Raw genomic sequence first — 25,805 nt, forward strand, 5'->3', positions numbered from 1 at the left:
TGCCTGTGGTGTATTGCTCCATGCCGGTTTGGGAGGGGGGAAATTTCATCACTTTGTCTTTGCCCATGATTGGGTACCTTTTCACTTCTCCCGTCCCCAGCATTGGGGGCCGGTCCTGTCAGGGTCGACGAAGACCCGAGACTCAGGGATGTCTGGGGTCACAGCTCACTTTATTTCTCCAGCCCCTATAGTTGTACCAGCAGAATCCTCCTCCCAGAACATGGCAAGCAGGGGAGGCAAGTAAGGACCAGGTCCCAGTCCCCAAGTCCCAGACCAGCCTCACAGCCCAAGTCGCCCCACCTCACGCCGCTTTTTCGTTTCAAGTATTCTCCATTCAAGTCAGGGCACCGATGTGCACCCTAGAAGGTTTGATGGGGGTCTGTACTTGCTTGTCTTGGTGGTGTGGCTATCCGCCTGTGGCCAGGTCTGGCACCCAGAGCATGGATTCCATATGTCATGCCGAGGGGATCTGCACCACCTCCATGGGCCAAGAGGGGGATGGTCACCACTATCACTGCTTGCAATTCCTTAGGGGGACCCAAAGGGAGAGCCCTCCAGACAATACTCTTTTCTCTCAGTCACTTCCACCGCACAGGAGCTGTGGCGCGCCCCGGACCCACGGGATCTACCCCCTCTGACGGTACCCACTGGCGGATGCTCCCCCAGTTAGTTTTTTAGACATCTCTTAAGATTGTTCTGAGGGCCCGCAGGGCCATGGCCTCAGATGGTGGGACCCTCCATGGCTTCAGAATCAGGAGCGCCTCGATTCCACCGCTTTGCCGTTTCCTCTGTCCACTTGTGTCAGGCACCCCCTTTCTGTGTGCTGTCATAGAATGGCTGGGGTCCCAAACCTGCCCCACAGCCCGGGCCATCACTCTCTCAATGGCCTGGTTTCATCCCTCACTCTTTTCCCCGCTTCTTCGTATGGGTGGGCACCAGCCACTAATCGAAGGTCTCGCGGTTGCAGGTTCAGTCTCTCTCCCCCAGGGGCTCTCTACATATCCGCCGCAATCCCAGGGCCCCAGCCAAGCAAAGGCATCTTCTCAGGCACCGAAGGAACCGGTTCTAGCAAGGGGGGCCTCTCCTTGTTTGCTAGGAAGGCCAGCAGCAAGGCATTCGCTGAGGTCCAGAAGGATCGGAGGGTGAGGAGTCCCCCCACCATTTCAAAGTCTGCGAAGTATATGTGGGTAGTGGCTCCTGTATTTCAGGCGTTAAAGGGCCAGGAGGTCCCCAAGATAGGCACCCTTTCACTGGCAGTTCACTCTTAGGTGCGACCAGCAGTTGCTATCCCAGTCTGGCAAGAAGACTCTTGGGGTGGGGCCTCTTCTCTCGGGAGCCCTGCACTGCTATCTGCCTTCCCCACACAACCTCCTTACCTGTTCATTAGTTGTCTCGGCGGGTGCCTCCCGGGAGTTGCCACCAGCAGGCTCATTGTGGAACTAGGTGGGACCGGAGTGCAAAGGCCTCTTCAGTTTGGCACCTCCTCCACAGGCAGGCCCGGTCACGGGCTCAGGCGTTGCCGACGAGTATGTTCAATCAAAGGGGGGTGGGGCTGATTTCCTCCAATTCAACCCATACACTGCCCCTCAGGCTCCGCGTAGCTCCTTTCACCGGTGGCGTCCTTTCTGCTCACCAGGTCGCCCCCCTCTCGCTGCCTGCCATCAGGGGTCATGGCCCGATGCAGGCAATTGAGGCTGGTGCCGTGGTGCAAGCGGCAAGTCAGCAGGCCTCAGCTGGCCACTCACGCAGGAAGCAGACAGGTAGGTGGATCAGTGAGTGCTGCTCCAGTCACGGCCAAGTAGTCATCGAGGCAGCACTGTTGCTTGTTCTCAGTGAGCCACACAAGCCCTCTTCAGAGTCCCCGCTGTCCTGGGTCACGGGCTGCCATTGCAGCCCTCGCAGGGGTCCGCCATCTTGTGTGTAGACAGGCCCTTTGTCGCAGCTCCAAGGGACTCCCAGAGCACCAGGCAGGAACAGGATTCCGGCAAGGCAGTCACCGGCAGATTCAGGAGTGGTCTGCAGTCTCTGGGATGCGAATGGATGATGGAGGAATCCAGAGCACTCTCAGAGTGCGACCATCATCTTGACACTCGTAGCCACGCCCCGCACTGTGCACTTTTATGGTTCATTGAACCAAAATAAAGTTGATATGACTGACTTACTGACTGACTGGGTGGGGAGGAAAGCACATGAGCAGGAAGGCAACACGAAGCGCAGGGGTGGTTTTTTGGTAGCAGAGAAGCATACGAGGGAGCGAGCTGTAAAACATATGCACTCATGGAGTGCATAAGCACAATGAAAAAATGTGTTCCCTAAAATGAGTAGTGGAAGGGTATAGGTCAGCCAATCAAAAGAATGGTAAAGAGAATATGTTCTAGGGAAGTGGAAAACATAAGATAGAGCAAGGTTAGGTGAATGAACACAAGCAGGCGCTCATCAACCTGGGCCGGACTGACCGTTCCGGGCATTGGGCATTTCCCCGGGAGGCTGGAAGGGTGGGGGCTGGTTTTGCAGCGTTGGGGGACGGTTTTGTTATTGAGGCCAGTTTTGCAGCGGTTCTGCAATATCGGTCCCCAGTAACAAAAGCAGCAGAGCTCTCCGACAAAATTTCCAGGGCTGCTTTGAGTTTCCAGTCTGGCTCTGTCATCAACTAACAAGGTTTTTAAACATGGAACACTTAGACAGGTATTGATGATACTTCATCCGCCCCGCTTCCTAAGACAAACTGACCACTGCCCTCCTTGGCACTTGCCCGTCATCAGATGCTCTTCTGATCGGTCTCAGGGTCTGTCAACAGCTCATGCTGTCCTCCTGTTACATATTGTAGTATTTCTCTAAACACACATCCATTTCATGCTTTCCACCTTTGATTTATTTGACATGTGTCCAGATACTCACCAAGTTCCCCCTGGCAGATGTCAGTCCGCGTCGCTTTACCTATGGTAAACTGAGGGTTACTGGTGATTTCCTGTGAAAGAAGAAAAACCAGAAGTGTCACCAAGTACCTATCATGGTTCAGAAATAAACTTTCAAATAAACAGCCCGCTTTACATGTTATAGCCCAAGTCGCCCCACCTCACGCCGCTGTTTCGTTTCAAGTATTCTCCATTCAAGTCAGGGCACCGATGTGCACCCTAGAAGGTTTGATGGGGGTCTGTACTTGCTTGTCTTGGTGGTGGGGCTATCCGCCTGTGGCCAGGTCTGGCACCCAGAGCATGGATTCCATATGTCATGCTGAGGGGATGTGCAGAAAGATAGATCCCTAATCAAAAAACGTGCTTGCTGTGATTTGGTGTAAATCTGTACTGTCGTTCTTAAGAAATTAATTAAAAAATGTATAGATATCTGGAATCTTGGGTATGGCGGAGTCCAGCAGGCACACAACTTTAAAAGATAGAGCAAATGGCCAAGAAAGCTTTTTCCCGTTGGTTTGGACCCGCCACATGCAAATCAGCTCGACCATGCTCCAATGGGAACAATCCAACCTTCCGAAGAAATTCTAGCAAGAATGATTACATTGCAAATGTTCTACAAGGAGAGTTAGTCAAAGGGGCTAACTAACCCTAAAATCCTTCCCTACAAAGGTAATCTGCAAAATTTCATGTAACAAAATACCTGACTGCAAGCTTTAACACGGTGCAAAAACAGTCCACAGTTGAACGCCTATTGGCTTTAGCATATGTATTATATAGTAAGTAATTAAGGCCTACTGCCTTTGTCATAGCTTTTTGTAATAAACAGATCAGACTCATGACATTTGAAATACTTTTACTGAGTGAACAAATCAGACGTATAACTGTTATCATTAGCTTGTCACCATATACGATTTTAGCATACTGTTGTTTTATATACAGTATATATGGGATAAAATACCTCCTGCCACACATTATAAGAATATTACAAGTTGCAGAGGAATTCTATGACCATATAGAGTAATGAGACTGAACTCCGAGGTGACTTACAGTATCGTTATAATGTACGTCAGAGGTTATTTTATTCCTTATAATACATGACCATCCTTTCACCCTCTCATAAACTGCTTAAATCCTTGTGTCTTGCTCTTTCAGGTTCATTTCAGAGACAGCGAATAAAAGCAAAACCTATAGTGTGCACTTTAACACAGCAGGAGAGAGTTAGTGGGTTTTGCCAAAAGATAAAAGGATTCTGTCTTTACTCTACTGACATACAGCAGGGAAAGAAATATACAAGTTTCCATATGTATCTCCGTTCCGCTGAACGCTATTCATTTTAGAAATGCAGATCATAAGAAAGAAAAGCCAGTTCCTGTGTTCTTTGTTTAAAATACAGCTGCAGTTATGCTCTGTGACCTGCCTTTCACCCTCGCTGCTGGCAATGTATTACAGTTGAGTGACATAGGGCCAGATGTATGACTATTTTATTTTACGACTCGCAAATTGTGATTTTTAGCGACTCGCAATTACCGGCTCGCAAAATTACTATTGTGTCTCAAACACATTTAGCGATTCCCAATGGGGTTGCAGATAAGCTACCTCTTAAATATTCACTCATTATTTGAGATCCATTAGGAAAGGCCGGTAATATCTGGGATGGTGTCCTGCTGGGGTCAGCAGGCCGCCATATCTGTGATGGCTTTTTGAATAAAGTAATTTTTTGTTCTGAAATACAGTCTATTTTCCTTAAAGGAAAACGGGATGCATTTAAAAAAGAAAAATGTTTGTTTCCTTTTCATTTTTTAAAAGTAGGCAGTGGTCCATGACACCACTGCCTGCTCTCAAAAATGTTGGCATCCACACTCACAATGAGTTATCACCTCCTTCACAGAGTCAGTAAATATGAATGTTTTGCGACCGCTTTCCTATCGCAGAACATTCATACATGGCACTGTGACTCCCTATTAGGAAGGGACGCCCTTGAAACACCCCATCCTAATAGCGACTCCCAAACCCTATTTTGCGAGTTGGTAATAGGTTACCGACTCGCAAAATAGGGTTGATACATGCTGACAGCTGTTTTAGCAGTCACAAACAGCCCGAGTCTCTGTTTTTGACTGCTAAAAAGGGTTGCACATCTGGCCCTACTTCATTTCTTTATTACAGTTCACTAGATGCGTCGAAGTTAGAGATGTGCTTTTTTATGGGGTTTAGGTGATCCCATGTATTTTGCAAAAGTACAGTTGGCAAAGCAAAGTACGAGCTATCCTAGGTCTAATACGTTTTCACACAGTGCATATCTTCTGTACCCACAGTTTTTCAGATAGGGTAACCAACACTAAAATCCATGCTTACTTCTCTAATCTGTTTTATTACATGTAACAAAATACCTATCGATAGGCTTTAACCACTACAGCCGTCGACCTGTTCCAAATAAGCATTTACCTTTACCGTGCAGTTATTGATGGCTGCACAAAAAACGAAAATGCTTCTAGTGAAAACATTCTTATAGAAAATCGATATCAGGACACGAGAAGCGTCCCTCGTATCCTCAGTTTGATTTTTTTTCGTTTGCTGTATGAGTGTGCTCAACACGCTGATGTCACAGCACAACAAAGTGAAAGTAGACCGTAGTAGTAGCCTGGCCTATTTTCGTTTTTAGGTCTCGGCTAGCGAAGGCTGCGCTTGCGCAGTCTCGCTCGCGAGATTTAATGACTTGGAGAAGAGGGGCTTGAACCCGCCCCTCTTCTCTCCTCTTCTCCATTGGCTGGCCTCTTGAATACTAACCAGCCATTGGAGAAGAGGCTTGTCTCTCCAAACAAGCCCCGTCGTTTTGCGATTCGGGGGCGTGTTTTTTCCGAGGTTTTCTCTGGGCGTGTTTTTCTCTCCTCCAGCCAATGGCAAGAGGAGAGAAAGGAAATAACACGCCCCCAATACGAAAATGACGCGCTGTTCGTTCGACGCTGTTTCGTCCCCTCCCCCTGCTCTCAGATGGCAGAGAGAGGAGACTGCAAGCAGAGGCGCTGCTGAAATATATCTGACAGTACATGACACTCGCGCACGTTCATCCAGTAAACAGTGCAAAATGTTCTGGTCCCGTCCGTGTGCAGTTTCCAACAAATCATTGGTGACCCCAAATTCCACCAGCTCTTAACTTGACGCCATACACCAATGAGCACATACGGTTATAGAAAACGATAACGCCTCAATGCCGGCTATCATGCAGCTGAAAAACCCTTTCCGGAGCAGCGAGAGCGTGTTTCCGGTCCAGCTCTTTGATCGCTTGAGGTGAAGCAGCAGGGGCGTTCCCTTCGGAGGGGGTGGGGAATCTTCGGGCGGGTCATTTGTACTGACCAATCACATGACTTAGACGGAAAATACAGCCACAAAGAATCGCCTAGTCCCTCACTTAGCTTGTCATTCAGTTCCAAAACAAGCCTTCTGATTGCTTTTTTCCCTTCGCACATTGAAATTTAGAGTCGGATGTACAAGATCTTCATATAGGAGGTAAGTCTAATGTCCACGCCTGGTACCTTCACACCTGAGTTGGTATGTGTGGCAGAATGCTATTCCTTCAAAACACCAAGCTCGTTTCCCAAACGATAATAAACGTGCTTTCCTCATGGCTTTTAAGGGTGAGCACGGATGGTCGGTTCTCAGCGCTTTCAGGCCTCCACAGTACCTCAGGTGCTCCCACTGGGACCCATAGCCACTCCCCGCCGTACAGCACCGGATTTCCGGCTGAAAGGTACATTCCTGTCCCACGTTCCTCTTCAGACTGCATGCCAGAGCTCTCCGCTTCTGAAAGTACTTCCTGCATTTCAGCACCTCCGGGCTGCCGGCTCAGCTCTCGAATCCACTTCCTGGATCTCAGCCCTGCACCGAGAGCTGCCTGAAGTCAAGAAGAGAGCTTTCGGGTGGAGCTGCCGCGCCTGACTGGAGGGCACAGCTGACGAAGACGGCGATTGAAGATTTGTAGGGCGCCGGTGTGCTCACCAGCTCTTCAGGCTCCAGCATTTGAACAACTTTTGGCAATCAAGACACGTTAACAAGGCGATCTGAATGTCAACCACCTCTGCTAGCGGCAGCCCTGTTTATGACATAGCATAGGCCCTGCTGAGAGCACACACCTAAGTAGCAGAAGAGAATTAGCATGTGACAGATTCTATAAGCAACACACCTGTAAGATGTTCACACTACACCGCCCCAGGTGGTGGGCGCATCCCTAGATGTCGGCTCCCAAGCTCGATGTGCTATAGGGACTCACAGTGGCCCTCCCTACGAGGGGCAAAAAGCCGCACCAGTTCTACACTACAGCTACTATAGGCAACTGCTTTATACCACCACCACAACCGGCCATGAGAGGGTATCAGACTGCAACAACCCCCTGAAAACCGCCTGGAGAAACACAGGTGTTTTTCTGTACAAATGTCATTCAGTGAAACATGTAACAGGAAAGCACTAATAACGATTTATATAACTGTAGACAAACGCAGGAGGAAGTGCTGTGATGAGCCAGGACTTCTCCCTCAGAAGAGAGAACGCAAGAATGCACCCCCTCTCGGTTTATGTACCCCCTCTCGGTTTATGAACCCCCCTCTGAGTGCATGCACCCCCTCTCTGTTTATGCACCCCCTGTGAGTGTATGCACCCCGGCTCAGTGGGTTAATGTGTTTGCTGCAGAGGTCTCTATGTGTGTGTGTATGTGTATGTGTCTGCCTCTGTGTGTGTACCTCTGTGTGGGTGGCTTTTTTTGTAGGTGGCTCTATGCATGGGTGGCTCTGTCTGTGTGTGGGTTGCTCTATGTGAATAGCTGTGTAGGTGGCTCTGTGTGTGTGTGGGTGGCTTTGTGTGTGTGGCTCTGTGTGGGTGCAAATGCAATAGGTCTCGCATTTGAGAGAGATTAAGCTGGTGACATTGTAAATAACAATGCCGTTTCTTTAAAATGTTTTAAAAACAAAAACATAAACAAAAATAATGTCATGAGCAATGCCAATAGCTCTAACTTTAACAATGCCGAGACCATTGCATTGTAAATGCTTGTTGATTGGTGTCAGTGGGGTTCACTCCCCAAGCACCTTTCTCTATTGGAGACAAAGCTCTGGAAAGCGGGCAAGGTCCTTTTCCAGCGCCGTCCCACCAATCCTAGTGCTCCGCCACCGAGAGTGGCATATAGCCATCATCAGTGGCTTGCGGCTACAATCAACTCAGTCCTTTTGTATTGAGTATATGCTCTGCTACAGGCTAAAAACTGCAATACAAGCACTATTTTTAGTGGAAGTTTGAGCCTGATCAAATCCTGCACTCAGATGAACCACATGAGGGTGGAGGCAAAGTCTATCTCAGTAGTACTCTGAAACCTGTTTTGTGTTGTTCACATAAGGTGCTGTAAAAGCATGTTTTCTGAGTAAAGTACTACTTTCGTGCCAAGTTTGGTGTGAATATCTGTTCTGCATTTATTGCTCTATCTTTTGCCTGTGAGATAAATAGTTATATATATATATTTACTGAAAAAAACAAAGGTTAAAGAGACGTTATAGTTAGGTCAAGGTTGTAAAAAAAACAACATTGAAATTCACCAGTTATCATTATTTCAAGTGACTATCACTCATGCCCTAAAGTAACTTGTCATCAATGACGTCATTTCAGATGTTGCTGTGATGTTATTATTGAAGTCATAGAACATGTCATGAATGATATATGTGACATCATGAGCAGTGCATGGCAAGATCGTGGGTTATAGTTACTTTAGGGCACAAGTTATAGTTACTTGATATAGCTATACCAGATTTCAGTGGTTTTGTTAGTTGCAATATAGTATGTTTTAACTGACAACTTCATCTAACCTTTATTTTTTTCAGTGCATTTCTAAGGTTTTTTTAATGTGAAGAAAGACATTTTTACCACACATAAGTACAATGTCACCTTAAACTTTGTTTTTGTTTTCAGTGAATTTCTTGTTTTTTTTTAATGTAAAGTAATATTTTATTACCCTATGTAACACCAACCCCATGCGGTGCAATGCCTCTGGCTGTGGGCGGTGTAGGGTTGGCCGCAGGGCCTGGTCGTGCTTACCATGGGACTGGCTGTAGGGCCTGGCAGATGGTCAGGCCATCCTCCAAGCCCTTGAGGTGAAGTAAGCTCAGACTGTGCACGGCTTTCAGCGAAAGTCTAATCCCTTGCAGGCCGCCAACCGTACGCCGGAAATGGTCTTCGGTCATGTGCAGCGTGGAGTTGGCCACATGCAAGGCCCTGAACCCAACCCCGGTGATGGCAAGGCTCCTCCACCCAATGCGTATGAGCCATGCACAGTGGGTGTTGACGGCTGGGCCTGGGTGTCATTTTAAAGCAAACCAGATTTTGTCAAAGGGGCAGAACACTAAAATATAAAAAATGGGCATGTTGGCTTTATGAAGGGGCTCGAATACCAAACTATATAAAGCACATTTATTATTGGCATCAGAACCCCCTTGGGGCCTACGGTTTTTGCGAGTCCTGAGATGGCTGCCACCACATCGTTGTTGATGTGGTGATAGGCAATCATATTAACCCAGAGACAGAAGTCTGTTAAACAAAGCAGGTTTTTTCCAGTAACTACACTAAGGATACACAAGAATTGTTTTGGCATTCTGTTTTCACTCTTTGAAGTGTACCCAAAGAGTTATATGTAAACACCAGAAGACCTGTCAAACAAGATTTAACACTGTAATGTCAAAAAGGAGAATCACAGTCCCATCCACCAGATCCTGTCAGGTTCAGAGGGGTCATCTTTGCCCATTTAGGTCAGCCTATCGTTTGCTCCTGGGAAGCATTTGACATCCATTCACACCTTTTCAAGTGCTATTTATTGGCTGGCAGACGTGAGACAGCAAATGCAAATGGGCCTCCAGAGGCTTTAGTCTGGTAAAGACCACGTTTTCCTTAATATTTATCAAGAATCTTACTTCACCATTGAATTTGATTTTTAGTAACTATTAATAATAGTTGTTTATTCTTCTAGTTATTTCCTAACCAAAATTACCATTGTTAAATGTAATAATGTACCTAATGTTTTCCTATGGAACAGTAGGCCTTGCTATAGTGAAGGTGTAGGATCCAATCTGGGTCTTGGGTCCGTGGGGCTGGCAAGAAGTCCCCCACTTTTTCCTGAGGTCTCACTGGCCTCTTTACGGATTCTCAGAGTGGGGAGATACACTTTCAGGTGACAAACATGCTCCTTCCACTCTTACTTCTGCCACCTCAAGAATGGTATGCTGAGACTGGCCTTTCAGTTCATGATCTGTACCCTGAGACTGACCAAGCGCCTGGCAGCCCAGGACTTCCATGGCAGAACACCAGCCCCCCTCAAAGGAGACGCACTCTGCCTGCTCCATATAGGCGTCTGCCTGGGGCAGGTCTCCTGCACTCAGATTATGTATGAGATTTATTTACTTTTTCCGTTATCTACAAGTCTGGCTTAGCCCTCCTGGACCTCATTTGGACACACCTGCATGGGCCATTGAGTCTTCAGTAGACAGTGTATGGGCATGCTGAAGGCACCCAGGAACCTCATCTGTTCTCAAGTTCTATTTTCGACTTGTTCCACACTTTCATTTTTAAACAATTTAAGCCAAGCTCTCAGGCTGCCCTTCAGAATTTGACTGAACGAGCTTTCGAGTGGTTTACCATCTGTGTTCTAACGTCCCAGCAGTCCTCTTGGCTTCTCCTTTGGGGCAAATGTACAGGTCTTTGGAGCACCAAATATTTTAGTGCGTTCCTGAATCAAAAGGCAGAAGTCGAGGGGCCAACAGGCCAAAATGGAGGCTGTTCCGGGGATGGGCCTCATGTCGTAATTTTACTGTTTTATAAAGGATTCTATTGGCGTCATTAGACCGATGCAAGCTGCAAGAAAACAGGGTTTTTTCAGATGTCCCCCTATTTGTTGCCACTGTTTAAACTACTAGATGTTGATTTTCAACTCTGACAGTGCACTGAAGTCTGCTAACCAGGCCCCAGTGTCAGTGCTTTCTCTCTAAAACTGTTATGTGTAAATTGGCAACCCAAATTGACAAGTACTGTGCCCCCCTTATAAGTCCCTAATACAATGTACCAGTGGTACCCAGGGCATGTAAAGGGCTCTCCAAGACTTGCAACACTGTTTGTGTCACACTGAGTGAACCAAGTAAACTATGTGTGTCAAAGTCAATGCACTGCTTTTAATATATGTCGGTCACCCCTAGAGAAGGGACCCTGAGCCCAAGAGGCAGGTTGCCTTATATTAAAGGTGTGGACTAGTAAGTGCAAGCTTATATATCCCTATAGTGGCCTTCACCAATAAAGTACACTATATAAATGGACGGTTCATAGGATAACATGGGCATGTGTCATGCTTGGTTTCAAACAACGTGCCTTTTCACCCCTGACACAAATCTCGAGTCGAGGGCGATGTGGCATGCACCTAGGTGGCTACCTTAGAGGTTGCCCATCTGGTTGCCCCAGCTTCCCTGTGCTGTGGCTGGCAGCCCACACTTGCTGCCTCCAAGACAAGATTCTGACCTTCTGCAAGGCAGTGTAGCCCCCTACCAGTAATAGGGAACAAAGGCCTGGGCATAAAGGAGGTCATACTTCCTCCCTCCCAGGCAGGCTAGTGAAGTGGCACATCAAGGCAGTGAAATTCAAAGCCTAAACTGCCTCTGAAAGGCATCAGGACTGACCCCCAGTGGAGGAAACAGCCCTCTCCTTGCCCCAGGCACATTTACAACTGGACAGGTAGGAAATTAGCTATGCAGGAGGTGTACACCCCTAGAAGGCTAGCCACACCACTAGTGTGGGCTGTCTGATCTGTACAGTGAAGGAAGACTTTTGTCAATTTTAATAGTGGTAGAAATAGGAGGATCTGGGTAGAAATGGTGACCTACACCCTCAGACGTGATAACCTCAGAGGCAGATTAGCTGCAGGGACTAGTAGCCCATTGGCTACTTGCTCCCACTTTGTGAACCACCCTAAATCTAGGATTTACGGGACACCCCTGACACCAGAACCTCAGTTCTAAATCATCCTGCATCGAAGAGGACAAAGAAGGGATCCGTGCCAGTGACAACAGGACTTTGTCCAATCCAATCCAAACCAAAAGAGGAATACTCTGTCCCTGTAGCAACGCTCTCGGAACTGCATGAATGAGACTCGTCCTAGGCTAAAATTCAGTTCTCTTTGACAGAGGGACCCCTAAAAGAGCCTGAAGCACCCTCAGCCTCCCCTGGACTAGTGGCACTAGTCCCCTGCAAACTGCAGGTAAAACAACACTCCAGATCCGAAGAATCGTTGGCCATTGGGCCTTCCGAGGGATCGCCCAAATCCATATGGTTTAGTGCTTTGTGGGAACCATAGTACTGCCCTCCACGAAGTTATAGGCAGTTGCTGTGTTCCCTGGAACTACCGGACATCAAAATTAACTTTCGATGTGCTTACCGTTGCCAAGCTTGCTGGTCGGTAGTCCGGCAGCTGACCACCACACGCGACCCTGCATCTAGAGGGAACATCATCCAACCTTCATCTGTCGTCAGCAGCGATGCCATTGTTGTGTTTTCGCATCTTGTTTCCCCTCAGCACCGTGTAAGCGGTAAAAGCAGATTCCCTGTGGCTCCTGTTCAGCATCAGGGACAGCGAGGACAACTCTGCACCTGGGCTCTCCGGGCCAGGTAGAAGTGAACTGACTGAAGTGGCCTGGTTCACGGCTCCCTTATGACCTTTACCTTCCGTGTATTCCACGCAACTCGCACTGCAAGGGACCTACTGTCACTACCAATTTTTCCCTCTGATCGAAATGCAAAGGTTCTACAGTTATGAATTGTTGTGATTTATGTTTTCTTTTAAAACCCATAACTACGGTTATATGTATGCTATCTCGTTCATTTTAGTGTCTAAATTAGAGAGTAAAATACACTTTATTTTTATAAATTGGTGTCGGATTTCTATTGAGTTGTGGCAATTACTTATTGTCCATGTTGGTGCTCTGAAATGGTTAACACATGTTCTTATAGTAAAGCCTGTCTGCTCTTTGTCACTCTACTAGGACTGAACTAAGGGTTTATTATTGTGAATCCAAAAACCATCTTTGGGGTATCATGATGATATTGCATGGTGAGGCTTAACCCCCACACCACATAATACTCCACCTTCCTACACAAGCCATCCAGAGATTACATTTGTTTACTCAATATGTCAAAGCTGATTCTACGATTTGAGGGGTCCCGGTCTGAATAAGAACATACCAGGCCCCGGTAAGATGTAATATCACAGGAAGTGACATCAATTCTTCATTCGTGTGCTTCCTCGTGGAGCAACTTGGGTGTGACTTGATGAATGGGAAACAGCAGGAGTGAGAAAAATTGGGGACTTATACAGCAGGGGGGAACTCATGGCATTTGAGGACTTCAGAGAAGGGTATGACCTGCACCAGCGACATTTTCTGTTGCATGCGGGGCTAGTTGCGGCGATTAGAGCACATTGGGGATTGGGACCTGCTGAGCCCCCTCTACATGCCACTTGTGGGTACTTGGGCACTGGAGGAGGTACAATCAAAGAAGTCACATGCTTATACAGGGCCCTAAGTAGAGATATGGCACAACCACTAACTAAACTACGGAATAGCTGGACGGAGGACCTGAATATCCCTCTAGATGACAAATCCTGGGAAAACGTATTGGAGGTAGATCCCCAAATCCTCGAGAAATGCCCCCTTCCGCCTAATTAATTTGTTCATATTGCTCAGAGCCTACCTCACCCCCGGGAAGTTAAATACGTTTTTTCAGAGAGATGATGCGAAATGCCAGAGATGCGGAGAGGTGGGCCCAGAGCTACTACACATGCTGTGGACATGCCTTGGGTTACAGACCTTTTGGGAAGCAGTAACAACCACCATTGGGAGGGTAATAAATCGCCCAATCCCACCCACTCCTGCTCACTGCTTAATGGGCTGTTCCCACACAATGCTAAGAACCGGGTCACTAGTCGATTTCAGGATTTGGCCCTGGCTCTTGCCAAGCGTGAGATTATGTGAATTTGGAAATCCTTGGGGGACTAGATAAATGGACAGCCTGCGAGGGGAGGGTACTCCTTTGAAATTCCAAAAGAGGGATTGGTGCATTGGAGCGAGCTCGTGCCTGGGAGGCCCTGGTCTATAACCTGAAGAGCCTGAATTTACATCGGGGAGACGACTCTGACGGGAGAGTCCCCACGAGGTACCCCGGAACTACGAGCCGGGGGAGGAGGACACAGGGTTTTAGAGAGGGCCTCTGATATACTCCAATACTAGAAGACGGTAGAGAGGAGAACTGCTTTGAAGGGGGGAACGGTGAAATAGGCCACGATACTCAACTCAGCCTCACGGTTTCTACTGATATAGGATGACTGCTGGAGATCTGCTAGGGGGGAGGGCAGGGGGGAGTTGGGCGATAGGGTAGATAAGGGGATGTGTAATAGCACCAGTACCATGTAAAAATCTTCATAACTGTAGATCAGATGCAAAAATGGTCGATATGATGTAATTCACTGTTGAAATGACTATGACAATGTAATTGAATGGATATCAAATGTGTTACTGAAAACCCCAATAAAATATGTTTAAAAAAAAAATCAATTGCCCATTTATTTTCCAGCATTGTTCAAGCTGCTTTGCAAGAAGATGCTTATTTAGTATGGCTAGCACTAAAATGACTAGAATATACATAATAGCCATGATAAAATAAGTACATATATTTAAAACAGTATCAAGGGGAAATACATTAGATAAATCAAACTTGCTGATAAATCTAGGCCTAGGTGTCTCCAAAACTGATACGATTATTTCCAGATTAGTGTGTGATGAAAAATCCATGAGCTTTAGAGCGGGGCTTCAAGTAACTCTCTAGCCCTCTTTTCATGCCCCTGAAGTTCAAGATAATGCTTTTAGTTTTCAGCAGACATGGGGGTGAGGGGTCAACAAAGGGATACATGCTAGATCAAGTGAGTAATCTGCAAGTATTGCAGCAAACAATAGAGAGCACAGATTGCAAAACAAAAGGAAGACGAGATGGCACAAATGTTATTAAAAGTTATTAAAAGGCGGGGTGGCGAATATATTGGCAGGCAGAAGCAGCAGAGGCTGGCCCACACCTGCACACTGAGCAACTACACACAGCAATCACTCTCAAACTCCATTCCTAAAAGATGCAAAGAGCTAAACTAGGGACAACATGTTTGGCCAGGAAAGAAGGCTGCCAACAACTTCACCGGGAGCAAGTCACTAAAGAGAAGCAGTATATTAAAGCTACAAAACAAGAGGACTCGCTATAGTACACTCAGCTCAATTTACATCTACAGGAAAGGAAAGGCAGCAATTTGGAGCAGGTAGGTTCGGGAGGTGGTTTTTGACTTGTAAAATAAAGCTTGAGTACACCCCGAGATTTAGAGCTGAAAATAATTTGAAGTCACATGCCGTGTTCATTCTAAATGACTCCCTTTAGATATCTAAGCTGGCTGGATAAGGAGCTAATCGGGCATGATTAATATGGGCCACTGCATTTGAGTTCCAGTTCCTTTATCACCTCATACATTAAGCATTGACTGCTCGCTATTGCCACCTTTGGAGAGGTAAGTTTCCAAAACGATTAGCTCTTATCCTACTGAAATGAAAAAGTATTAAGTTCTGAAACAACAATAGTAACCAACGGTATCCACAACAGACTCTACCAAACAATCAACAATTGCCCCTGATCTAAGGTGAAGGTGTTACAATATACTTCTGTCTTTTAACTATTATATACAAATATTGTGGGATTTTTTTAGAAAAAGGCAGCAAATGGATGTCAGAAAAAGCTGAGACGTTTTGCGTCTGCTGAAATTTTGAGAACAGAGGAACGACCAGAGTTTTCTTTTTAGTTTCTTATGGCACTGAGTCAAGCAAGATATTGCTAAGAGAGGTCAAGGCAGGTGCTATCATCTCTAGATTTCGGGTCAGGACATGGGCAGGGAAGGGTCCCACTGTGAGCGAGATTTAATAGAAATGTCAAAAGGAGTAAGAGAGTCGACAGAGAAGAGGTTGAAATTCCACAGACACTTTGAGGATGGCTTAAGATCACAACCCTTTGTGAAGGATGATGCACGTATCTGAAAACTAAGACAATTGTTTTCAAATGTTTTACAAGGAAAATAAAGAGATAGGGAGTTGCAAACTTTAGCAGAAGGATCAACAGACTAGCAGCCACATCTCCCCATTTACCCCTCCTTTTAATTCTCCTGATGATTCCGCCTCTCTTACATCCACCCATAGCATTTTACACCCCCAGTCTCTTATCTTCTCTCACTGGTTCTGCTTCTCTTACATCCACCTCTCCCTTCCATGCTCCACACTACATTTCATCTCTCCCCCAGTAGTTTACCTTTCTCACTGTTTTTACCCCTATTACAACGATCTCTCATCTCACTTCTGGACATCACGTCAATCCATCAATCAATCAATCAATCAGTCAGGATTTGTATAGAGCAGCTCATCACCCACAAGGGTATCCAGGCGCTAGGTTCTCGCTGGGCTCAGTCGAAAAGCCAGTTCTTGAGTCACTTTCTGAATTCCGGGAGAGAGGGTCATGTTCGGAGGTGAATAGGAAGATTGTTCCAGGACTTGGCGGCGAGGTAGGAGAAAGACCGTCCTCCAGTGTAGCTTCAGTGGATGCGGGGAATATGTGCCAGGGCGGTGGAGTGCAGAGGTCTGGAGGGATGGTGAAAGTTCAGGCAGTGGTTGATGTATGCCGTTACCTGGATGTGAATATTTTGAATTCACATCTTTTCTTGATAGGGAGCCAGTGGAGGTTCCTGAGTTGGGAGGTGGGGGGGGGGGGGGGGGGGTTATGTGGATCCCTTTGCGGACTTTGAGGATAAGTCTAGTAGCTGAGTTCTGAAACATCTCCTCAGGAGTTGGGTGGTGATTCCGGCATAGAGAATGCCAAAGTCCAGTTGGCTGGTGACTAGGGCTTGAGTGGTGGTCTTCCTGGTGCTGACGGGAGCCATCTGCAGATCTTTCGGAGCATGCGGAGGGTGTGGAAGCAGGCAGAGGAAACGTAGTTAATCTGGCATTTCATGGTGAGTTTGATGTCCACAATGATGCAGAGGTTGCAGGCATCTTTTGGTATGGGTGGGGGTCTGAGTTCGGCTGCCACCAGGTGTAGTTCCACAGGCAGGTGTTATTCCCGAAGATCAGTATTTCCATCTTGTCTGTGTTGAGTTTCAGGCAATTGGCCTTCATCCAGTCAGTGACACTCATCATGCAGTTGAGGAAGTTAGTTCTGATGGTGGCAGGGTCTTCCAAGAGCGAGAGGATGAACTGTGTGTCGTCTGCGTCGGATATGATTTTTAGGTCATGGGTTCTGAAAATGTCTTCCAGGGGTGTTATGTAAGCGTGGAATAGGTTGAAGCTAAAGGATGAACCTTGAGGGATCCTGCAGATGATGCTCTTGAGTTCCGAGGTGAAGGGTGATAGGCAGATTTTTTAGGTGTGCTCTGTGAGGAAAGATACGATCCACTTAAGGCCTTCTCCTTGGATCCCGACGTGGTGGAGCCTCTTGATGAGGGTGTGGTGGGATACTGTATCAAACGTGTCTAAGAGGACGAGAAGGATCAGGGCCCCTGTTTCAATCTGGTCAAGGAGGGTTCTGATGTCATCGGTGGTGGCAATCAGGGCAGGCTCGGTGCTATGGTTGGCGCGAAAACTGCATTGAGAGGTGTCTAGCAGTTTGTTGCTCTCCAGGTCGTTGATGAGCTGGCAATTGATGGCCTTCTTGAAGACTTTGGAGGAAAAGGAGGGTAACAAGATGGGGCGGGAGTACTTGAGTTCCCTGGGGTCTACAGAGAGTTTCTCGAGGAGGGGTCGGACCTATGCATGTTTCCATCCATTGGGGAAGGTGGCTGTGGTAATGGATGCATTGAGAATGGGGGAGAGTTTGCTGCTGATTTCTTCCTTCCAAGTTTGAAGAGCTAGTCGGGGCAGGGTTCTGTGGGTGCTTCTGAGTGGATGGAGTCCATGATGGCTGTGGTGTTCTGCATGGTGATGTGCTTTGATACGGTCTGCCAGGGCATCTCTTTTTGTGTGCTTGAGGCATTGCTGGTATGTGTTAAGGGCTGACTTGAAGGTGGCTGAGTCTGTGGGGTATCTGCTGGTGCACAATCTTTGTTCCAGTCTCTTGCAGTCTCGCTTCACTGAAGTGATCCCACCCGCTGTTGCAGGAGAGGCTTCACACACAAGTCCCGGCTCCATCCACCTCTGCGAGAGTGGTCTTGGCCAGCGCTAGGCCATGGTTCCTGCCGCAGTCTGCACCTCGTTTTTTTTGGTCTTTAGGGCTTAACCTCCATACGGCTGCTGCAAAAGTCGTGGACACCATCTGTAGCTGTGCCTGTTTTCTTACTAAATTCGGAGCTGAAGGTGTTTGGACTAGATTATGTAGGATATTCAGCAGGGTTACTGAGTAGCTCGTTACAACCAGCCCGTCGCGGCCACCGTCTTGAACACCCACATAGCAGACCTTTTTCTTTAAAAAATAATGCACTATCACTCACTTTTACTTTCTTAATTTACCACTTAAAGATTGGCGTTGTCATTTTTTTAGTGGTGAATTAAGAGTAAAAGCAAAAAAATGTGGCAGTCTCAACATCTCGATGCATGCATGGTGAATCATGTACCCGTATATGTCATCATTGTGGGGCTGGCTATTTTTTTTTCTTGCCTTTGTCAATGCTGTTTGCCACCTGCAACTACCATTTTTAGGGTTGAGCCAGCGATAGCATGTGCTAGCGCATGGGTCTCGCTTGCGAGACACTATTAACAAAAAGGGGTTGGAGCCCGCCCGTTGCTTACAATTTGTTGCTTACCACTGACTTTGGAGGGGTTACATTTACTATTCACACTCCAGTCTGTGCAACAGTAGGGACAGTGTTGGATTTGGGAGGGGTGAAATGTAGTATTCCGACTACAGTCAGGGCAACAGAAGGGAAAGCTTTGGATTTCAGAGGGGTAAAATTCAATATTCCCACTCCAAGCAGCTCAACTGTAGGGAAAGTGTTGAACTGCGAATACGTTAATTTTACTATTCCTACTGCAGTCTAAGCAGCTGTAGATAAATACAGCGCTTCAAAAGCATTACAAATATGAGTGACCCCATGAATGTAGAAAAAATAAATAATAAACAACAAATATTCATTAACATAAATATATATATATATACATATATATATTACCTACTGGCGGTCGCCAGTAGGTAGTTATAGTTAGGACCACGTTTCCATAGGAAAACCTCAACATTCTATTTTGAATAACTTTGGCGCCGGTCGACGAATCCTCGCGAATTTCTCAAAATAGGTGGGGCGCTACGCTCCGCTCCTACCCTGAAAGTCTCGGGGGGATCCGTCAAGCGGGGGCTGAGATAAAAGGGGGGTCCCAAAACGCGTTTTTCCCATGCATTTTTCCATAGGACCTTTAGAACGAGCTACAGCCCGAACGGCTGAACAGAATTACTCAAAATTTGGCAGAGAGGTAGTCCCTAGGTCAAGGAAGTGCCTTTTGTAGGTTTGGTGTAAATCTGTTCAGTAGATTCTGAGAAAATAGCCTTTAAATCAATATATATATCTGAGCCCGCTTACGGTACGCTTACCGTACGCTTACGGTAAGCGTACGGTGGCGTGCGCGAGCGCGATTCTGATTGGCTCTTAGATCTTAGTAAACATTCGAATCGGCCGAAACCAGGAAGCGGCGGCCGCCATTTTGTGTATTTCACTCAGAAAAAAAAGAGTGAAAACAAGGAAAGGGGGCAATGAGGAGAGTTACAGACCCCCTTACATTTGTGAGGGGGTCAAAGAAGGACTGTAAAGTACAAAGAAAACATTTATTGATTTTAAAAAAAATCACGGGGTACGCGTACGGTAAGCTTACGGTAAGCGTACGGTAGAAAAAAAAAAAAAAAAAAAATGAAAATCAGATTTAAGTGTTTAGATATTAGGGGGCTCTAAAAAGAGCCGTTGTGTTTATGAAATGATTTTTTAGTGGTACCTACAAGTAAGTACCGATGCAGAGTCTAAGGTTCAAGAGGAAGACTCTGTTCCCTTCATCATTGAAACGCAAGTTGTTGTGGTAAATGGCACCCATACCATAGTCACGGAGGAAAGCAGAAACAGATTTGTTGACGTGCTTTCTTGCTTTGTCATCGCACCGCGTGCCCACCGTGCGTGCACGGCACTAACTGCGTAAAGTGGGCGCGCGGTGCGCGAAGCGCACCGCGTGCTCACTGTGCGCGCACGGTACGAACTGCGTTAAGTGGGCGCGCACGCCACGAATGGCGTAAAGTAACTTAGAATTTAAAAAACCGTACAAATTCACTGAAAAAACCATAGGTTTCACACACGTTATAGTTAGGAATTAGCATTTAAAAAACCTTGCAAATTCACTGAAAAAACCATAGGTTTCACACATGTTATAGTTAGCGGAAATTTTACTGATAAAAAACCAATGAAATTCCCCCGTTATAGTTAGTGCAGGCAACTATAACTCACGCGACCGCAATCTTCTGCTGATGACATATGTGTCTTTATGAAAAAAAAATATTTGTAATCTATGTATAGCTAAAAATTTATGGAAGAAGACATGGGCAAATAAGTGTCTAAATACAGTATTAGCATCAGCAGAGGATTGCGGTCGCGTGAGTTATAGTTGCCTGCACTAACTATAACGGGGGAATTTCATTGGTTTTTTATCAGTAAAATTTCCGCTAACTATAACATGTGTGAAACCTATGGTTTTTTCAGTGAATATACATTATATATATACATATATATTTTCTTTTTTTTTACCTCTTGGATAGTGCATAACTCTGAACATGAAACTATACATTAGCTATAATTGTTTGTATATTATATACCATGATTTGCTATATAGGAATAATTGGATACATTATCCTTTAGGTTGAGGTCCGCTTTCCGCTCAATGATTTGATTGTAATATTCTATTTGCATTAACCATCGATGATTATTTTACAGGCACAATTTATCGGAAAACACTTGTTGCACCAATGAATTCATAAATGATATATGTATTTCTCATATTTTGGGTACATCACCCTTGATTGCTAAACATATTATGCATCTGCAACCAGTATTGTAATTCCCCAAATACCTTTCACGATAAGTTGTTTCACCGGGTACATCACCCTTGGTTTCTGGCATAATATGCGATTTGCTTGGATTTTTGGATATGATTATTTACAATGGATTGTGATAAGTATGCGATGATTGTAATTGCAATTTTGCATTAAGGATATTAATTTTAAACCATCATGTTTATAGTCTTATGCCTCCTTCATATAGGTTGTCCCGTGGAACTCTGTATATAGGGGAGTACGACTATGGCAATGACCGCAATTTTAGAAGTACGCGGAATAGATTGCGCATCATTTATGCATTTAATTTATCTTCTTTTTATTCAATTATGAAGTAATCATGTGCAAAAAAATCTGAGTCTGTTTTCCATGAGTGCCTCTATCCCGATAGTATTGTTTCACTGTCTATAAACCGTAACCTCTATTTCTATGGGGAATTGGGCACAGGTCAATTGCTTGACAAAGGCTTCGCCGAAACGCGTCGTACTGTTTTGTTTTTGAGGCAATAAATTCTTATTGAACTCGTCCTTTGGTGTGCCGCTGGGAGTTATTCGAAAAATTGGGATAACGACTTTTTTGAAAATAATAATAGCGGTACTGTGTCCGCTGCTGGCACCGGCATCGTCAGGAGGGTGAGCGGCTCTTCACAGAACTCTCGTACGCATATATATATATATATATATATATGTTTGAAACTATTAAGCTATCTACATAATTACTATTCAAAAAAATTAGCAACTAATAATTGTTATTCAATCATCAATAAATTAGCTTCCCACCCTGCACACCTACAAACCTAGAAGTCCACATCTCAAATAACAATTCCATAACTTACATTTTTAAATAAATTAAATAATTAATTAAAAATTAATTATTCATTGTTAAATATTACTTAATTAACTTCCTAACCTAGAGTCCTACAAACCCAACATCCCGCAACTAAAATGTAACACAAATAAATAAGTATAGCACAAGTGACATATTTGCTAATAAATTAAATAATTAATTAACAAAACTTAATTGTTATTTATTACTTAACTTCACACCCTATACCACTACAAACCAAGCATCCTACAACTATAATGTTACTCAGATACGTATAGCATAATTTACATAGTTGCTAATCAAATAAAATATGAATTTACAATTAGTTATTAGTTATTAATTACTTAATTAACTTCTCACCCTATACCTCTATAAACCCAGCAGCTCACACCTAAAACATAACAAAAATAAATAATTGTTAGACAATTTACGTTATTAATAATCAATTAAATATTTATTAGTAATTTAATTGTCAATTATTTCTTCATTAACTTAACACCCTATTCCCATACAAACCTAGCAACCAACCCCTAAAATATAACTAAAATAAATCAGTATTACATAATTAATACCAATCACTTAAATTAATGAAAAATGATTAATTAATTAATAATTAATTTTTACTACATTAACTTCCCACCCTATCCTCCTACAAACCCAACTACTCGCTACAACACTATAAATTACTTTAACGATTAAATAAAAAATTCTAAATGACTTAAAGTACAAACTATATTTGAAAAAAATTATAACAATCACACAAACAATAATAACACATAAAATTCATATAACAATACAACACATTAAAAATAAATATAAAACAATATTATTTACAACTATATTATTGCAAACAATATTTAAAACGATATTCTTTAAAAAAAGATATTATTATAGTCTTAATAACAACATGTTTGTATCAGTATATATGTGTGTCTCAATATTTATTTTCAAATATTTGTGTCTCCTGTTATTTATAACTTGATTTTTTTTGTCCAGATACCTAAAGCAACAGCTGAGGAACATGGGCCTGAGATACACTCTCTTTATCCCAGCCAGACTGTGCATGGTTGAGGTGGATTCAACATATTTCAGCCAAATGCCAGAGGAGGCCTGGTCAAGGTTACAGTCCAAGGCATGATGAGTGATGGAGAACTGTCATCCGAGGACCTGCTGGGGGTATCCCTAGGTATCGAAAAGGCATTTGATAAGCTCGGCTGGCCTTGCCTCCTATAGTTGCTAATGTAAATGGGCTTTGGCCCAATATTCCTCGGTTGGGTCAAAACACTATACCTTAAGGCATTGGGTAGGATCAGAATGGAACAATCTCAGATAGAGTTGACATACAATGAGGCAAGCAGCAGGGCTGTCCTCTCTCCCTGCTGATTTATGTGCTGGCAAAGGAACCATTAGTGTGTAGGATCCGTGAGAGAGGTCTGGGCTAGGGCGTGCAAGCATTCGGCAGATGGCACATACCATCCCTATATGCGGACGATACACTGGTCTATATACGGCATACAAAGATTCTCTCCCGGACGCGCTGGAGACATTGGAGTAGTTCAGGGTGATAACCGGCTGAGGGTTAGTTGGAATAAATTGGGCCTCTTTCCTCTGAGGCCCATACTGGCAAACACTGGGGGAAACCATGCTGGAATGGCACTACGATGTATTTAATTACATGGGCATTCACATACACCATGCCAAAGCTGACATTCTAGGTTGGATAGGGCACTTGTATCGAACAAACAGTGTATGGTATTTTGGAATGCTTTGCCGCTCTCCCCAATAGCCCGGGTGGTGATAGGCAAGATACTGATACTTCCCAGGCTATTATCTTTCTTTGCTGATCTGCCGGTGCTTCTCCCTGCCTCCTTATGCAGGGCCCTCAACGATGCACTGTCAGATTTGATATGAAGAAACAACAGAAAGCGAGCAACCCATATAAAATACAGCGCCTGCTACAAGTGGGCAGCCTAAACACCCCAGATTACGAGATGTTATGTGCAGCGTCACATCTGCAGTGGCTGATGCGCTGGCTAGGCGAGGGACCTTTTGCAGAAAGAGCGGAAGGAAAAGAAACCCTTAATGGCAAGCTGGTTTTATTGGACCCGACCAAATGGGTGGGAGATGAAAAAAACTTGCTGGGTTAGCTATCCACACAAGCGCAGATCCCCACCACGCTATACTCCGACACAAGATTTGTGGACCATCCTCGAATTACGAGATGTCCAGTTGATACACGAGTTGGGGCCCTGGAGGGGGGCCAGAGTGACCAAGGTCAGAGATCTATACAGTGAGGGCCAGTTGCACACATTCCAGGACATACAAGATACACATGACTTAACTCTACTTCATCACGTACAATGCATTAGCACACGTGGTCAGGACCCGATGAGGATGGGGACAAGAGGAGGAGGAGACGCTGACGTCGGCACCTTTTCAGGGGTCACTATCATATGGCACAGCCTGAAGAGCCATTACGGCTCTATACAATCTCTGCATTGCACAGGCCTCCATACACAATGCCCATGGGGAAGAAAATTTAAGACGGAACATCCCTGATGAACAGAGGCAGAAAATCAAGGGGCATCTTAAACGATTGTCAGGGAACCCGAGATTCAAATACAGGAAGTTCAGTTATCGCCACCAAATTTATCTCACCCAGAAATGCATACAGCACATGTACAAGGGTGCATCCTTGGACTGCTAGAGATGGCAACAATTGGAGGTGGGATTGTACCATATGGTCTGGCGATTCCCTAAGTTATGCCTGACATGGGAGACAGTGACAGATGCATTGTCTGGCCTTGTTGACCAGACCATGTCAAGCACCTATGAGCTCTGCCTGATTGGGCTGATACCGAGACTAAACGCAAATATGCATGCAGATTCGTTGATTTGGCCCATCTGCGATTCAGATGGCACCATATGGGATGGTTACAGAGCTAAATTAGAAGCAAAGAACAACACCTGGCCACCATGAAAGAGCAAGGTAGTTTGGGTCCATAATGGAGACGTAACACACAGAGATCGCATGGTAAGCGAGCAAGAGATAAGAAGGTGGTCTGATCATGAAATATACGAGGCTCACCCTGACAGATGTTTCATTGAAACTTACGAGGCTCCCCCGACAGATGTTTCATTGTACCTCAATGCCCACCACACAATCGCATCGCAAACACACCTCACTGGATAGACACCCATCACACCACAAACATCACCTCTGGGCCTCCACCCCATGAGCACAGTTCAGAGGCAGGCAAAACACAAAGTATATATTTTATGTGAAAGCAGGAAAGGTGTACCATGGAAATGTCTATACTACGTAATATAGTGGATCGTATATAGATCCACATTGCTGAACTGCATACTGTTCAAGTTCAAAATCAATAAAGATATTTTTTAAAAAAAAGGAAGTAATGACCTGTTACCAAATTTCTGTGGCTGAAGGATTTTCATCACATATTTAAAAAAGTCTGTGGGTGTAAGTATTTACTTTGTGAGCACAAAATAGAGCTGTAAACTCAGGAATTATCACAAAAGCAAAGTAAAACTAATGAATATGCGAGGGCCACTATGGAATAGTAAAGCATTTATATGATCATCAAATGTCTCACTTACTAAATAAAAAAGCCATAAATGACAAACTTAAATGATGTAGGGTTCACATAGTAATCATAACAAAGAACGTACACTGACTTTCACCCTCAAGTTAGGCTCATGCCCCCTGGAACTAACACTGACAAAGCCAATAGGTATTTTAGCGTTGGCAATCCATTTTTAGCTATGTTGTTTAGTAGCCCAGCTGCTATGTACTATGGTTGAAAGTAAAAAAAAGTAAACTATGACAGCGCTGACTGTGTCCTATCACTTAAACATTTACCTTCAACAATGCTGAAGGGCAGCTGCACTACTGTG

The 25,805-nt window shown here is 45.0% G+C and overlaps 1 protein-coding gene across 1 annotated transcript in view; it reads right to left on the bottom strand.

Annotated features, from left to right (window-relative positions):
- Positions 1-25,805, bottom strand: part of LOC146813824 (calpain-1 catalytic subunit-like) — a 400,682-nt gene that overhangs the window by 291,224 nt on the left and 83,653 nt on the right. Inside the window, exon 2 of the mRNA XM_085610280.1 lies at positions 2,899-2,968. Coding sequence (XP_085466406.1) covers positions 2,899-2,968 — 70 coding nt within the window. The remainder of the gene's footprint in view (positions 1-2,898; positions 2,969-25,805) is intronic.

Source organism: Triturus cristatus, chromosome 6, assembly GCF_964204655.1.
Source record: "Triturus cristatus chromosome 6, aTriCri1.1, whole genome shotgun sequence".
NCBI classification, from domain to species: domain Eukaryota; kingdom Metazoa; phylum Chordata; class Amphibia; order Caudata; family Salamandridae; genus Triturus; species Triturus cristatus.